General features: G+C 40.2%; 1 protein-coding gene and 1 pseudogene across 1 annotated transcript; both read right to left on the bottom strand.

The window, feature by feature from the left end:
• LOC786599 (ADAM metallopeptidase domain 21 preproprotein-like pseudogene) lies at window positions 1-6,684 on the bottom strand (annotated as a pseudogene).
• Window positions 6,685-14,395: 7,711 nt separating this feature from the next.
• On the bottom strand, window positions 14,396-16,857 carry LOC782699 (disintegrin and metalloproteinase domain-containing protein 20). The gene has a single exon (XM_002689461.6). It carries the CDS (start codon window positions 16,735-16,737, stop codon window positions 14,557-14,559), a length of 2,181 nt encoding a protein of 726 aa, XP_002689507.1. The 5' UTR covers window positions 16,738-16,857; the 3' UTR covers window positions 14,396-14,556.
• Between the last annotated feature and the right edge of the window lie 645 nt (window positions 16,858-17,502).

Genomic DNA, 17,502 nt, shown 5'->3' with positions numbered 1-17,502 from the left:
TAGGGATTAGTAAATTTTGTTTACTGGTTGTTTATGGTCCCAAATGATTAGGAAAAGTTGGAATTTTCTGCCAATGATCTAGGACACATGTTATAACATTGTTACTTCCAGGAGATTACAGTCTAATCCTTGGGAAAGATCACTAGGCTTTGGCAGTCTCTTGAAATAGGAGCTATTGGTTTTTCCTTGTTTGTTGTTTTTTCAGTAGGCACATTCTGTGTTTCTTCCTTAGGTAAAGTTAGAATATTCTGTGCTTACATCCTAAGTGAAGCCGTAACATGTCTACTTTTTAGGTAGGTTTTGGGTAGTTTTCTCAGATTTTGGTGGAACAGCCTGTTCTTTTTCATCTTTCTTTTTTGGTCTCGTGAACAGCCAAAGCCAAAGCAAAAGACACAGTAGTAGAAACAAAAAAGGAATCAGGAAATATGTTAGCAGGTTCTTCCTGTCCATCCTTTCTTCTGTTTGGCGCTCAGGGGCTGGGCCACTGTCCACACTGCCTCCTCTGCCTTTTTCCTGGCAGACGGGAGGGCCCCACCCGTAGTTGCAGTGGCAGTGCTGTCTGTTGTTGCAGACTCCCCTCAAAGAGCAGAGCTGAGGTGAGCAGTTACGTGGAACAGTGGAATAAGAGACACACCTCCTTCTGATGCAGATGTTTTCGGGACCACACTTTGTACCATCGTTCACTGCACCAATATCAGCTATTCTTATCCCGAGGTGGTAGTCTGTACCCCAGCAAGTGTTATTTTCGAATTTAGTCCAATGCAGAGTAATATGATCGCTCATTACAGGAATTTCTTTGACGTTCTCACACTGAATCCTCCCACACAGGCTGTCTGCCATGCTGCATCTTATGTATGAGGTTTCTGTGATACCACAGTTACCAAAACGGTCACCTCGGGTATTTACTGCCGTGTAGCAACTCATATCTGCATCCTTGGCCTCTTTGCCAAAGATTTGCCTACAGTGTTCATCGCGCTCATTGCATCTCTTTCCATAGCAGTAACCACCGCCTGTGCAGGAGGCCCCATCCTGCACGTACACATCATCTGGACACTGATTGGATGTCCCATTGCACCACTCTGGAAGATCACATTCATTTTCTTCTTTCCTACACAAGGTGCCTGGTTTCCTGAACATGCAGTTATCACAACAAAGCCCAAAAGCACAGTTGATACCAGCTGTCACAGTGCAGTTTAACTGACAACAGGGATCAGTGTTACACGTCTTTAAGGATCCACAGTCACACTCTTCTCCTTCATCAACCACACTGTTTCCACAGCGTATCTCTGTCACGAGTGTGTGTGGATTTGGTGTATTGTACAAACAGGATCTTCTACGACCAACGTTCCAATAATCAGCATAGCTGCAGTTGCTGAATTTAGTTGTTGCTTCTATTGCTTCAAACATTATGCACTTTGGTGCTCCACACTGACATGTTTCGGTATCATGATGCATACCCAAATTATGACCCACGTCATGAGCCACAACATATGAGTAAAAAAAAGTCCCTTCATCGTGGAAAGTCTCAACTGAACAGCTATAACGAACTGCACACGCTTGTGCATCATAAGCTAGGCCAAATTCATCACCAAAATTCTTTTTTACAAAAAAATGTGCCACATCGTGGGGCACACGATTATGGAAGCCCTTTTGCTTCCATCTGCAAAAGTTCATCAAGGTATGTGTAATGTCTACTACTGAAATAAGGCTTTGTTTAGTCCATATCTCCATTCCCTTGAAAAATACCTCAAGACCCAGTGCTTTCATAAGGTCACTTACTCCATTTAAAACAAGGAACACTTCTTTCTGCACAAGCGAAGCATTACTACTATGATGAAGATATCGACTGTGATCTACAACTACTGCCACTTCAACAAAATAGTGGTGGGTCCACCAGCCTGTATAGTCACTTTGCATCAAAGTGGAATTAATGCTTTCTTGAATCTTCAATTGTCCTGCTATTTTTTCATCTGTTAACCCACATTGAAAGTATGAAAAATTCATCTCCTCATTGTCTAGCTTATATATTAGATGCTCAAATGCAGTAGAAAACCTTTTGGGTTCAATTTCATAAACAACGTCATTTGTCTGTAACATTCCTTGAAAACCCCCGAAGCAGTTACTGAGGGAAACCAGAGACTCTGGGTCCCCCTCCACGTAACCACTGTAATAACAGTCATCCTGGACAAACGGTTGGTCTTGCAGGAGAACACCCTTGTCTGCGTAGGTGAACACTGGGAAGTTTTTGGACAAAAAATTCTTCTTGACCTTTATATGAACAACATGTCTCTGGCCCCCAAAATGCAGTTTGTAAGAGAACCAGCCTTGAAGCTTCATGCCTCTGCCAGTGGGTGTTACTCTCCAGGGAATCACCACTTCTGGGGGGCCAAGTCTTTGGGAGTGCCCAAGCTGGGGCCATCCAGGAAGGAAGAGGAATACTTTCAGCCAGACAAGCAGGAGAGTAACCTTCATATACACCAGGAACTCACCAACACCTATCGCGGAGACATCATATCTAGCCATTGGTGGAAAAAGAGGGCAGGACAGCATACATCAGTGTTCAGTCTCCTCCGTCTGAGCTGATGTATTCAATGTTAACCTTTAGTTTGTTGTCTGGCAAAGTCATGCAGTCAAAGCAGCAGCACTAAAAGAAAAACAAATAAGTAGAACAGGGACTGGGTGGGAGTGATGAGCAAACCAAGATAGAGGAAAAAGGAAGGGTACAGGTTAGGATGAATGAGAGTTTGGCTTAAGACATGTCTGACGGGCTCTTAAGTAATGGTGAGGCAGAGTGAGACTGTGTGAGTACACACGAATGGTGACTGGCCTACGATGACACTTGTTGAATCTAGAGGAAGGGCACATAGTGATTCGTGATACAGTTCTTTATGTCTATTAATATGTGCAAACATTTCCACAATATATAACACAAAAGAGTCTTACTGGAAAGGTGAATGAATATCATCTTCTGATAAAGGAGTCTTGTGTTACACATTTGGATGTTATGATCATAAACTATAGGTCCTCCTTTTACTTACAAGTGAGAATTCTTTAATCATAATACTCAGGAGAGATATATTATTCGCAGATATTATATTTTCTCATTGTCCATATGATGTATTTCCATATAACAAGTCATTATTTGTCCTACGTCCTCTGCATTTCTCTTCATCTAAATCTATGAAATTGCAGGCGTCCAGCACTGCTAGCTTTCACAGCTTTGAGGATCTACTGTAATGCTACCTAATGCAATGACTGGTAGACCCAGGTGGCCGTGGGAGGGGGAATATGTTGGGTTGTTGATGGATGTTACTCAAATGTATTTACATTCTATCATACTGTTAAGAAGAACAGCATTTAAAAACCTGTACCCTTATAAAATGGAAGGAAATCAGGGTAGCTGGGAGGGTATCAATTGAAAATTGTAATGTACTGAGTGCAAAATAACCTTCAGAAGTAAAAAGGAAATCAGTGGCTCCTTGAAGGAGGAAAGCTTGGAGTAAGGAAATATTGTCTTAGAGTGGCAAAGACATCAAAGTCTCCACATTATAGGACTTTAAGGTAATCAGTTCCCGAGTGCAACCTCACAATGTATTACTTCATAATAAAAACAGATAATACATATGCCATATGAAAATACCACCTACAGTTATCTCCATCATACAAATGTGTTATCATATATTTGTTAGCATGAAATCTGACAACATGCCTGGCTGGCAATACTGATGTTCTGCTTTCTTCTTTGACCAAAGCATTTAAAAAACATGTAATGTTCATACATGATGGTATACACTTAGAAAACATAAATGAACACACAGATCAAGATTATTAACCGGTCTAGAGCTCTAATTTGAACAGAGGTTTTAGGGGAAACAGCACATTGGGGATTTTTAAAAGTGCTTTCAATACTTTATATTTAAAATGCTTGCTTTAACTTACCTAGTGAAATATCCACTGTCTTTATCAGATCATGAAAATAATTCTGTTGTGTACAGTCAGAAGCCTTGGCCTAGTTGAAAAAGACACAGAAAAGCTAGCTCTGAGGATGCTAATTCAGGTTGATCCAGTCTACTTCCCACACTGGGTATAAAAATGAAGATGCGTGATTAAGGAAGGACCTACCATCTACTAGATCCTGTAGTCATTTCTGCTTAATTAGAAAATATTTTGTGTCTATGTTCCTTGACTTCCTTTCTCTGGAATCGTTTTTCTGTCATTTATGGAATTTTCATTTCATAAAAGGAAGAAACAATGTCCTGTGTGCTCACACTTCTTCACAGAAAACCTGTTATTCCTAGTTAATTCTGCTAACTCTTTAAATCAAAAGGATAAGGTGACAATGTGTAGCCCAGCAGAGAAGATTTCCATTCTCAGAATCTCCATGTGCCATACAGACTAGACATTTGTTAGTAATTTGCTTTGATGATCAAACATACTTCCAGACCTCTAAACAGCTAGCCATCTCACTAAGCTGTGCTGTGCTTGGTCGTTTAGTTATGTCTGACTCTTTGTGACACCATGGACTGTAGCCCACCTGGCCCTCTGTCCATGGGATTCTCCAGACAAGAATACTGGAGTGGGTTGCCAGGCTCTCCCTTCAGGGGATCTTTCCAACCCAGGGATTGAACCCAGGTCTCCCACATTGCAGGCAAATTCTTTACTGTCTGAACCACCAGGGAAGCCCCTCATTAAGCTACCATTTACAATACATTCTTACTCTTAAACCAATTCTCAAATCAGTCCTACACAAACTTCAAAGAACTGGGCATCTGATTTACTAAGGTATTATCCACCAATAATTTCACTTACCTTCTGGGTACTAAGTGAGGGACCGTCTAGGTTAATTTCATAGCTCATTTTCAAAAATGATTAGACGTTGACTTAAGGACATGGCCTGTATCTTAATATCACCTTAACTGCCCTAACTCCTACATAGTATGAAACTGTTAGCCACAACCTCAGTCCTAATGAAAATTCACTCCTCAGATTTATAAAGGATGAAGATAACTTGTCATCATTTTCCCCCTTTTCAGGGCCCTTTATTTGACGTTTTACTACTGTAGTCTTGTTTTAGATCCCGTCAATTCAACCACTGTGGACTAAAATCCTCAACCCAAACTAGTGCAGATTTTTTCACTTGCTTTCACACTCTTAACAAAAACTGCAGAACTGCTCAGGAAGGAAATTACAGAGTATGTTTGTGGTAATTAATGAGTAAAAGGCAGGCTAAAATTGGCACGAGGTACCTGGTGTGTGTGCTGTGTGCTGAGTCATGTCCAGCTCTTTGCCATTCTGTGGACTGTAGCCCACCAGGCTTCTCTGTCCCTGGGATTTCCCAGGCAAGAATACTGGAGTGGGTTGCCATTGTCTAGTCCAGGGCATCTTCCTGAACAGGGATTGAACCTGTATCCTCTTTCATCTCCTGCATTAGTAGGTGGATTCTTTACCCCTGAGCCACCTGGGAAGCCTGAGATGCCTGATACTTCGGTCAAAATGATGAAATAATGAACTGATACTTTCTTCAACACTTTGTTTTTAATACATTGAGCTTTTTTGCCTGCATATAGTGATATTGTTTAACTTGCTAGTTTTCTAAATTTTCTTTTCTGCCTGGATATAGTAATGTTGTTTCTTAACATGCTAGTTTTCTAAATTTTCTCTTCAGCACCTAGGACCCTCAGCTTAGCGATCTACTGTCTTTATCTCCACAAGTAGTTATTATTGAATTGAAAGGATGGTACTTTAAACCATAAAGCCACAAAATTTTTATTTTGTGTATGTTTAATGCAGAATTTGATACCTCTGTCCTTTATTGTTGCAGCGAGTTGGTGGGGGACTTAACTTTTTAGATTGAGTATTTTTTTTTTTCCCACTATTTAAGTAACCTGAGATCCTGGGGTATTAGGGTACTTTTCTTGTAGGAAGAGGAGCATATTTGACAAAATATCAAGGCTCCATAATGAAGGAAGATCCTTAAATGGAATCCTTAAATGGGATCTATTTTAGGACACCAACCTCTAAATTGTGAGTAGAATCCTTGCAATTTTCACCTCTACATTCTACATGTGGGAATACATGGGATGAGAATAAGGACGATAGTCATTATATAGTCCTAGTCAGGGACTCTAGGGACACTGCTCACGAGGGAGTATAACCCTTTCACTAGTAATGTGGTACAGTGCCATATACTAGCACACACACTTCAACCTAGACTGCTACATGTTATCCCGTAGATTCCTTTTTTCATCTTTTCCACAGCTTCATCAAATTCAGTCATCTCGGTATCATAATTATCACAGCCTCCTGCCTTTCATTTACAGCCCAATTCAGTATTTTCCAAATTGCAAAAATGCATTTTTATACTATTTTTAAACTCTTCATCAAGTGGAATAGAGCAGAATGGGACATAAAATAGGTCATAGATACCCCTCTAGTTTTGACAAATTCACAAGGAATCATGTTGTGGTTGTAAGGATGTGTGTTTCTGAATTCACGTGTGCACAAATTCTAGCACTTTTCCCTTCACAGTTAAATTCTTGAAACACTTACCACAGGTAGAATTAATGGTTACCATGGTATTTTCTAGTTATGACTTTGTGATACTTTGTGCCACCAAGGTCTGTGAACAAAGATTTAAATGGAAACATCACATGACAAAGAACAATAAAAATCTCTCCCCTTTCATCTCTTCCTTCTTTATGTTCCAGATTGAAGTGCTTAGCAATAAGGCTCCTTGAGTTCTAAAGACCATGGCAATTGGATAAAGGCCTTCCACATTCTGGCTTTGCCTTGTCCATCATCCTCTAATTACTCCTCAATATGAATAAACCTGAGTATAGTCCTTATTCCCATCCCATGTATTCCCTCCCTTAGTATAAGTGTTTAGTGTTTTTTATTCATACTTTAGTGCTTTAATTCATACTGTGTTCCTCATCTCAGATTATTTCCTAAGCACAAAACCTCATAATGAAACAGTTGAATTGCTTCAAGTTCCAGAAATAAGTTTGATCTGGTTTAAACCATTGTTCAAGGATTGAGGCTTCAGTAACCATCTATGACTTTCACTCTAAGGTCAAGGATAACTTAGAGACATTTCACATGTGTAAATAAGTGTGCCTCATCCATTACAAGAACTGTTGTCAGTAAAGAAGTGGCACAAGAGATTACAAAGAAGAGCGAGATGAAGAAAGTAGAGTGTGGGTGGTGATGCTAGCATCGTAGTGGCATAAGTTGTTCCTATTTTCTCTCTGCTTCATTTTACAGTTAATTTGACACCCTTGTATTAGCAAGACTGCTTGATACCAGGAGGGAGTTTGGGAAACAGTCATCATTTGTGCATCAGAAAATAAACAAGAGCTTGTTAAGGCCTTGAATTCCTTGGAATTGGATTAATAGTACCCACGGGGCTTCCCAGGAAGCTCAGTGGTAAAGAACCCGTCTGCCAATGCAGGAGATTTGGGTTCAATCCCAGGGTCAGAAGATACACTGGAGGGGGAAATGGCAACCCATGCCAGTATTCTTGCTGGAAAATCCTGTGGACAGAGGACAGTGGCGGGCTACTGTACATGGGCTCACAAAGAGTCAGACATGACTAAACAGCTGAGCACACACACATGGTCTTTTCTAGCTGTAGCCCTGCCATTGGAGAAGGCACTGGCGACCCACTCCAGTGCTCTTGCCTGGACAATCCCATGGACGGAGGAGCCTGGAAGGCTGCAGTCCATGGGGTCGCTAAGAGTTGGACACGACTGAGCGACTTGACTTTCACTTTTCACTTTCATGCATTGGAGAAGGAAATGGCAACCGACTCCAGTGTTGTTGCCTGGAGAATCCCAGGGATGGGGGAGCCTGGTGGGCTGCCGTCTATGGGGTCGCACACAGTCGGACATGACAGAAGCAGCTTAGGAGCAGCAGCCCTATTATAGGGAGTAACATACTGATCGCTGAGCAAAGATTTTTATTTGACATCTTGCATGACAAAAGAAAATAAAAGGCACATTTTTAAATTTGATTACTTTCTAGGTTTAACTGCTGAATTTAAAACTGTACCAATTTTATATCCATAGCAACTGAGTAATGGTCCTCCTCATTCTGGACCTGGGAAGAGCCTTGTGAATATTGCACTGGGACATGAACAGCTAAGGCCTCGGAAAGGCTGCATATGTTCTTCTGGGTGTAGCTGATAGAACAAGGGACTTAATAAATAAATAAAGGAACTGTGCCATCATCAACAATGTCAATAAATCTCTGACAACTGATCCCAGAGCCATGAATCCTGAAACAGAGGTGCTTAAGAATTGAAAATAGGTATACTGAGGAAAGTCAGTGAACTATAAGAAATCCTAGAAAGGCAGTTCAATTAGATTAGGAAAATATAAATGAACTGAATGAGTTCTTTACCAAAGCCAAAACTAAACTAAAAACAACGAAAATGAGAAAGGTTAACAAAGAACAGAACAAATTCTGGAGCTGAAGAACATGATGAGTGAGATGAAGAATATAATATAGATATTATAGATATAGAAAAAAAGGAAGACAGAATAAATGACTTAGAGGATAGGAATTTTGAAATAAGTTACAAAGAAACAAAGAGTGAGAAATTAAAATGAATGAAAAAAGCCTACATTATCTATGGGCCTCCATTGAAATGGTGCATATCTAAACAATTGTGTGATGGTAAAGAGAGAAAGTGAGTTGATAGAAAATTTAGTTAAATTAGTAATAGCAGAAATCTTCCCACAACTGCACATACTAGGAGATCTTAGTTCAAGAAACTAATATTTCACACTATTATCTCAATGCAAAAGATATTCTTTGAGACAGATTATACTGAAACTATCACAATCAGGTAATTCTGATTGCAGTCCAGGTAAGGAGGGGATATGCAGATTGTAATTTACAAATTAGCTCTATTAAGCTTTCAGTGGATTTCACAGTGGAAACCCTACTGGTCAGGAGAAACTACAGTGGCAAATTTAAAGGATTAAAAGATTGCCTGTTAAGAATACTCTATCATTCAAAGTTATTATTCATATTGGAAGGATAAACACTTTCCCCAACAAACAAAAACTAAGGGAGTTTATCACCAGTAGACCTGCCTTGCAGGGAATATTGAAAGGAGTTCTTCAAGCTAACATGAAAGAAACTAATCAGCTATATGGAACCCTAAGGTACACAATGCCCTAATAAATGTGAAAAATTAGTTAGATTTAGAAATTTCTAATTGTATAACAGAATGGAGTATTAACTACTTAACAATAGTGTAGAGGTTGAAGAAAAATTATGAAAAATTACTATAACTACTATCATTTGTTAATAAATACACATCATTAAAAGCGATAGTAATTGTGACATCAAACATATAAAGAGTGACCTATAGGCAAATGAAGATAATTTGTTATCATTATAAGATGGACAGTTTCATCTATGAGATATTTTCAGTAATCCTCGGGGTAATTACAAAGCAAAAATCTGGAGTATAGTCTAGAAACAGAAAAAAGAAAATAGGGCATACCTGTGGAAAGTTATCAATTTATAAAGTAGGCAGAAACAGAGGAATAAAGAAACTGGAAATATAAAACATGGAAAACGTTTACATATCAATAAGCACTCTGATAGATGAAAGTCTTCTCAAGAAAGTGTTAGGAAATGAATTCAGGAACACAATAAAATGTTCATACACCGTGACCAATTGGCATTTTAGCTGGATGCAAAGATGTTTCTATGTACACAAATCAATATATGGGACACATTAATAGAATGAACAAAAAGCCACATGGTCATCTCAATAGATGCATAAAATCATTTGATAAAATACAACATCTTTTCATGATAAATATCCTCCACAGAATAGTTATAGAAGAAACACACCTCACATAGGGAAGGTCTTATATGACAACCCCGCAACCACCATTATTCTCAGTTGTTCAAAATTGAAATCTTTTTGTCAAGATCAAGAAGAAGACGAGGATGTCCCCTCTTAGCACTCTTATTTAATATAGTACTGGAAGTTTTAGCTGGAGCAGTTAGGCATGATAACGAAATAAAAGGCATGTGAATGACAAGAAGATCGTAAATTTGTCTTTATTTGTACATGACATAATTTTGCATGTGTATATATGTGTGTGTATGTATGTGTGCGCTAAGTTGCTTTAGAGTCTGACTCTCTGTGACCCTATGGACTGTAGCTGGCCAGGCCCCTCTGTCCATGGATTCTTCAGGCAAGAATATTGGAGTGGTTGCTATACCCTCCTCCAGAGGATCTTCCCAACCCAAGGATCAAACCCGTGTCTCTTATGTCTCCTGCATTGGCAGGGGGGTTTTTTACTGCTAGCACCACCTGGGTAGCTGAAAGCTAGAGGTAGTAACAGAATTCCAGCTGAGTTATTTAAAATCATAAAAGACGATGCTATTAAAGTGCTGCACTTAATATGTCAGCAACTTAGGAAAACTCAGCAGTAGCCACAGGACAGGAAAAGGTCATTTTTCATTTCAGTCTTAAAGAAGGGCAATGCCAAAGAATGTTCAAACTATGGTACAGTTGCACTCATTTCACATCCTAGGCAAGGTAATTCTCAAAATCCTTCAATCTAGGCTTCAGCAGTACATGAACCAAGAACTTCCAGATGTACAAGCTGGGTTTCTGAGAGGCAGAGGAACCAGTGATCAAATTGCCAACATTCGTAGAATCATAGATAAAGCAAGGGAGTTCCAGAAAAACAACTACTTCTACTTCATTAACTTCACTAAAGTCTTTGACTTTGTGAACCACAACAAACTGTGGAAAATGCTTAAAGAAATGAGATCCAAAATCAAAATCACTCCAAAATCACTGCACACCAGACCACCTCACCTCTCTCTTGAGAAACCTGTATGTGTGTCAAGAAGCAACAGTTAGAACTGGACATGGAACAATAGACAGTTCAAAATTTGGAAAGGAGTATGACAAGACTGTGTATTGTCACCCTGCTTATTTAACTTTCATGCAGAGTACATCATGTTAATTGCCAGGCTGGATGAATCACAAGCTGGAATCAAGATTGTCAGGGGAGATATCAATAACCTCAGATATGCAAATGATACCACTATAATGGCAGAAGGTGAAGAGGAACTAAAGAGGCTCTTGATGAGGATGAAAGAGGAAAGTGCAAAAGTTTGCTTGAAGCTGAACATTAAAAAAAAACTAAGATCGTGGTAGCTGGTCCCATCACTTCATGGCAAATAGAAGAGGACCAAGTGAAAGTAGTAACAGATTTTATTTTCTTGGGCTCCAAAATCACTGCAGACAGTGACTTCAGCCATGAAATTAAAAGATGTTTGCTCCTTGGAAGGAAAGCTGTGACAAAACTAGACAGTATGTTAAAAATCAGAAGTACCATTTTGCTGACAAAGGTCCATATAATCAAAGATTTGGTTTCCCAGTAGTAATGTATGGATGTGAGAGTTGGATCATAAAAAAGACAAAGCACCAAAGAATTGATGCTTTTGAATTGTGGCGCTGGAGAAGATTCTTGAGAGTCCCTTGGACTGCAAGGAGATCAAACTGATCAATTCTAAAGGAAATCAACCCGGATTATTCATGGGGAGAATAAATGCTGAAGCTGAAACTCCAGTACTTTGTCCACCTGATGTGAAGAGTCAACTCATTGGAAAAGACCCTCATGCTGGGAAAGATTGAGAACAGGAGGAGAAATGGGTGGCAGAGGATGAGATGGTTAGATAGCATCACTAATTCAATGGACCCGAATTTGAGTAAACTTCAGGAGATCATAGAGGATGGAAGAGCCTGGCATGCTGCAGTTCATGGTGTCACAGATTTGGCCATAACTTAGTGACTGAATAACAACAACAACCACTCATTCTGCTATTCATTCTTTATACAATTTTTAAAAAAATTCAGTAATTGAATTAGCCATGTCTGATTGCATAGTTTTTATATCTTCTTGTTCATTGTTAAAACAGGCACTGCTTACATCAATTACTTTTCTTAATTCAGTTAACATTTTTACCACCAATATTTTGAATTCTGTATCTGATAAATTGTTGATTTCTGTTTCATTATTTTCAGTGGTTCCTTTTTTTTTTTAATTGAGAGTAGTTTCTCTGCCTTTTCACTTTGCTTAACTTTCTCTGCCTCTAATAATTTAGGTAAAACAGTTATCTTTTGAGGTTCTTACATGTGAGCTTCCATATATGGGCTGTGTGTGTCCAGTACTTTTGATGATAGTACAGACTTGATGTAGATACATGTCTTTCCTGGTTACTACAGCCTTGGCAGGTGATGTGGCTGCATATGAAGGGGCTAGGGCCAGTGCCTTGTGTGAGGCAAGACTTCATCTCTGCCTAGTGGCCATCAACCCCCTGTCAGAGGTGGGGGTCTGATCACAAGTTTCAGGAACAGAAGCCCTGAGAGCCAGAATTGATCTGGCTCTGTTCCCATCAAGTGTGTGTTTTTCCCTCCCTCTGCATCGCCCCAGGACCTTTGCCTACAAGGAAGAGGGTGCTGAAGCAAGTAGGACCCATGAACAGATGGAGGTCCAGTGTATTGATTATGTAAGCATCTGTCTCTCTGTTCAGATGCAGCCATGATGGCAAGTCCCCTTTGTCTCTCACAGCCAAGAACTGCACCCCTGTCTCTAGCTCAGCCCCTTGCTCCAGAACCCTTGTGGAACTGCTCTGCGGGGGGTTGGCAGGCGTCTGTATGGACTCTCAGCATGAATAGGGAGGTTAGCTGTGGTGGAGACATGGGAAAAAATGATTATGATTTAGCAGCCCCTCAATATCTAACTATTGGAGAAGGCAATGGCACCCCACTCCGGTACTCTTGCCTGTAAAATCCCATGGACGGAGGAGCCTGGTAGGCTCCAGTCCATGGGGTCACTAAGAGTCGGGCATGACTGAGCAACTTGACTTTCACTTTTCACTTTCATGCATTGGAGAAGGAAATGGCAACCGACTCCAGTGTTGTTGCCTGGAGAATCCCAGGGACAGGGGAGCCTGGTGGGCTGCCGTCTATGGGGTTGCACAAGGTCGGACACGACTGAAGCGACTTAGCAGCAGCAATGTCTAACTTGTGAATCTAGCCCTGGCTAGTAACTAAGAGCACTGGGTACTTCTTCCTTCAGCCGATGTCCTTTCACTGGGCCAGACCTAATGCTTAAATCACATACAGTATCAGCAAGTGCTCAGGGGAAAACATAGCTAGCAAGTGTCCAAATTTTCAGAAATCCTTTTTGATGCCTGAAGTTTTAGTTTTTTTACTCTATGTTGTTGCTTCAGCTCTCTGATGTCCTTAAATTTGGTTCTTAAAATATAGTTGGTATTATGTAGGGTTTTTCTAGAGGAAAGATGGTTGCTATGACTTACATATCCTAAAGAGAATTGCAAGCATGTTTTTCATCCATTTTAGAAATAAAAGTTATGAAGTTTGAGTGGCACATATAATTTTCCTCTTTTTTTCTGATTTTAAAGTTATTCTAAGTCTAAATTATGTCCCCAAGATGGTAAGCACCGTAGCGTGAATATTTCGAATCTTCTGATGTCAGACTCCTTTCTGTGTTCTCCATTATGCCACATACTGTACCACTCAGAGTTCAGTCAAAGAGAGGAATGCACACCATGGGGATAGCAATGAGTTATGAAGAAGAAGATGTAGCTGTTACTGCTCGGGCTGGGGCTTGAAGGGAAGAGGTAGTATTAATAAACCTACATGTTTTGAATAGGTCCCATAGATCTAGGGCTCACTCTAGGACTCGGGTATTTGATAACTCAAGGACCTGGGACTGAAAACTGAGAAAGGTAAGATGCTTGGTGGCCGTGCCAGTATCTCTGAAGCTGAAAACTAATGTCCATTAAGGAATCACTAATATATAAATATAATGTAATGAACTATTATACATAGATATGAAAACTCAGTATATGTATGTTTGAGTATATAGTAATAAAACACAGACTGAAATTTACCTTCTTGTAAAGAAAGAGCTGTTAAAGATACAACACTGACATAAACAGTGGTGAAAAATTTCCCAGGTGTCCAGTCTGCCCAGTCTCCCTCTAGTTCTGTTAGCAGAAATGAATAAGAAGAGGACTGGCAAAGAAGAAATGAGATTCGTAGGTTTCCATTCACTGTGTACAAAGGAGAAGGATGTTTAGAATTAAGAGAGCAAATAAAAAGTACTCACACATACACACTGTGTGAGCTGTGCTTTTGCTCAGGAAACACACAGATAATTTTATGAAAAATTAAGCATTAAATTGCTTAAAATAACAAAATGTTCTGGGAATTAGCATATTTTTACTCATTGTTTAATTGGTAATATTTATGATGCAGAATAATGAAACATCTCGGGTTTTCTGTGATCTCTGACACATGATGTAACATGTCTACTAAACTAAAAACAAAACAGTGAGAAATTTCAAAGATTTTGAATTTTTTTTTAATCACAAATCTAGGCTTTTATTTCTAAGATGAAGTTGGAACTTTTTCCCTTTTTCCTTAGGTGAAATAAGAACATTTGGTACTTTTTCCTTAAGTATTGTCTCAACACATTGTCCTTCTCACTGAGGTTCAGCTGGAGCACTTTTCTCTTCTTGCCCAATTAATTCTTTTAGTTTCTTAAACAGCCACATTAACAAACAAAATAACATAAAAAACAAAGGAATCAAGCGAAATAGCAGCAGGTAATGGTGGTCCTGCACGTCATCTCTGCCTGGCGGTGGGCCGCTGTCCACACTACCGCCAGCGCCTTTTTCCTGGCAGTGGGGAGGGTTCCACTCGGAGTTGCAGTGGCAGTGCTCTCTGTTGTTGCAGACTCCGTTCATATTGCAGGTCTCAGGTGAACAACCACTTTCGAAACTGGGCATAAAAGTACACTTCCTTTCGATGCAGATATGATTTGCACCACACTCTGTACCATCTTTCACTTCACCAATATCAGGTATGGTCATCCCAAGATGGTAGTCTGTACCCCAGCAGCTGACTCCATTTATTCGAGTCCAATGCACAGTAGAATGATCTCTCAGGAGGGGGATTTCTGTCACATTCTCACACTGAACCCTCCCACACAGAATATCTGGGATTCCACATTGTATATATGAACTGGCTGTGAGACCACAGTTACCAAAACGGTCACCTCGCATATTCACTTCCTTGTAGCAATTCTCATTTGCATTCTTGGCCTCTTTGCCAAAAATTTTCCTACACTGTTCATTGCGGTCATTGCATCTCTTTTCATAGCAGTAACCACCGCCTGTGCAGGAGGTCCCATCCTGCATGTACACATCTTCTGGACACTGATAGGATGTCCCATTGCACCACTCTGGAAGATCACATTCATTTTCTTCTTTCCTACACATGGAGCCTGATGGCATGAACGTGCAGTTCTCACAGCAAAGGCCAAAAGCACAAGTAGCCCCAACTCTCAGGGTGCAGTCTGACTGACAGCAGGGATCTTTTGCACATGTATATGTGGAACCACAGTCACACTCTTCTCCTTCTTCAAGCACACTGTTCCCACAGCGTGTCTGCCTGAAGATATTCTCTGGATTTGGTGAAATGTGCATGCACCTCACTTTTCCAACAACATTCCAGTATGAAGCATAACTGCAGTTGCTGAATCGAGTTGCCACAGTTTTACTTGGAAACATTATGCATTTTCTACTTCCACATTCACATGTTTTATCATCATGTCGCATACCCAGATTGTGACCAATCTCATGTGATACAATATATGCAAACTCGTGCAGTTTGTCATTCAGAAAGCTATCAACCCCACAGTTATAAAGTTGATTACACACAGTTCCAACGTAGGCCAAGCCAAGAAGGCGGCCGTAATTCTCCTTTATGAAAACATGTGCAATATCATGTGGTAAGCGGGTATTAAAACTTCTTCCCTTCCACATGCAAAATTCTTCCAAGAGAATACTTATGTTTGTTGTTGGAAGGAGGTTGTCTTCAGACCAGATCTCGATTCCAATCAAAACCACATTAACATCCAGTGAATGTAAAAAGTTATCTATTCCATTGACAACCATGCATACTTCAGACTGCACACTTGAGGAATTACTTTGGTGATAAAGATACCGACCGTGGTCTACCAACACTGCCAGTTCAAGGAAACGCCTGTGAGTCCACCAGCCAACATATCCACTTTGCTTCAAAGTATAATTAACACTCTCTTGAAGAAATTTCAGTTGTCGTGCTATTTCTTCATCTGTTAATCCACATCTCTTGGGTGGAAGTTCTGTCTCATCTACCATCTTGTATAGCAGATGCTCAAATGAGGTAGAAAGCCTTTTGGGCTTGATTTCATAAACAACGTTATGTATCTGTAATGTTCCTTGAAAGCCCCCCAAACAGGTACTGAGGGCAACCAGGGATTCTGGATCCCCTTCCATGTAACCCTGATAGTAGCAGTCATTCTGGACAAAAGGCTGGTCCTCTGTTAGCCCATGCTGGTCTGTGTAGGTGAACACTGGTAGGTGTTTAGAGAACAAAAGCTTGTTGACTTTCATGTGAAGAATGTGTCTCTGGCCTCCAAAGCGCAGGCTGTAAGAGAGCCATCCAGGAGGCTTCATGCTGCTGCCAGCATATGTTATCTTCAAGGGTACCACCACCTCTGGAAGACCATGGTGTTGGGAGTGCTCAATGGAGGATGATCCAGAAAGGAATAGAAACACCCCCAACCGGAGCAGCAGGAGACTGATCCTCACATACACCGGTGTCTCACCCCCAGCCATTTATGACATCATGTGGAGCCAGTGGTGAGAGCCTAAGAACAGAGCAGGCCACAGCACTGTGAGCTGGTGGTGTACAGCACAAGCTTCTGATCTGTTTTCTGTCAGAGTCACCATGCCAGAGCCATAACACTAAAAAAAAAAAAAAAAAAAAAAAGAGCAGAGACAGATCTGGGAGTTATAAGCAAATTAAGACAAAGGGTGATGAGAAGGGCATGGGTTAAAATAACTAAAAGTTTGGCTAAAGGCATGGCTCATGATACTGCATTGCATTGCTGTCAAGTAAGGTGAGGCAGAGTGAGACTATAGGTGTCCAAAGCAGTGGTGATTGGCCTAGGGGGACAACTTGTTGAACCTTGAGGAAGGACAGATAGTGGTTCATTGTTCTGTCCTCTAAATATATGACACTGTGTGGACATGTCTACAGAAATAAGTAAGACAAAAAGGCCTTAATGGAAGGAGGATATAGATCTTCTTTTCATTTACAAAAAAATAAAGGGAATTTTTATTTATACATATTGACTGGGTATAATTACCACTTTATAGTGATTCTTTTCTATTTTCAGTGATAAATTAGTCACATTACTTAGGACATATATTACAAAAATACATATATCATTATTTTCTCTCATTCATGTAACTAATTATTACCTGTCCTACCTTCTGTTTTCCCTTTTCTTTTCAGTTCAGTAGCTCAGTAATGTCCAACTCTTTGCTACCCGGTGGACTGCAGCACGCCAGGCCTCCCCGTCCATCACCAACTCCCAG

This window comes from Bos taurus, chromosome 8 (assembly GCF_002263795.3).
Source record: "Bos taurus isolate L1 Dominette 01449 registration number 42190680 breed Hereford chromosome 8, ARS-UCD2.0, whole genome shotgun sequence".
In the NCBI taxonomy this organism is placed as follows: Eukaryota; Metazoa; Chordata; class Mammalia; order Artiodactyla; family Bovidae; genus Bos; species Bos taurus.
This window is presented reverse-complemented; position numbering and strand designations above follow the sequence as displayed.

Coding starts and splice junctions, on each gene's coding strand:
- LOC782699 (XM_002689461.6), bottom strand. CDS start 16,737: ATGGCTGGGGGTGAGACACCGGTGTATGTGAGGATCAGTCTCCTGCTG.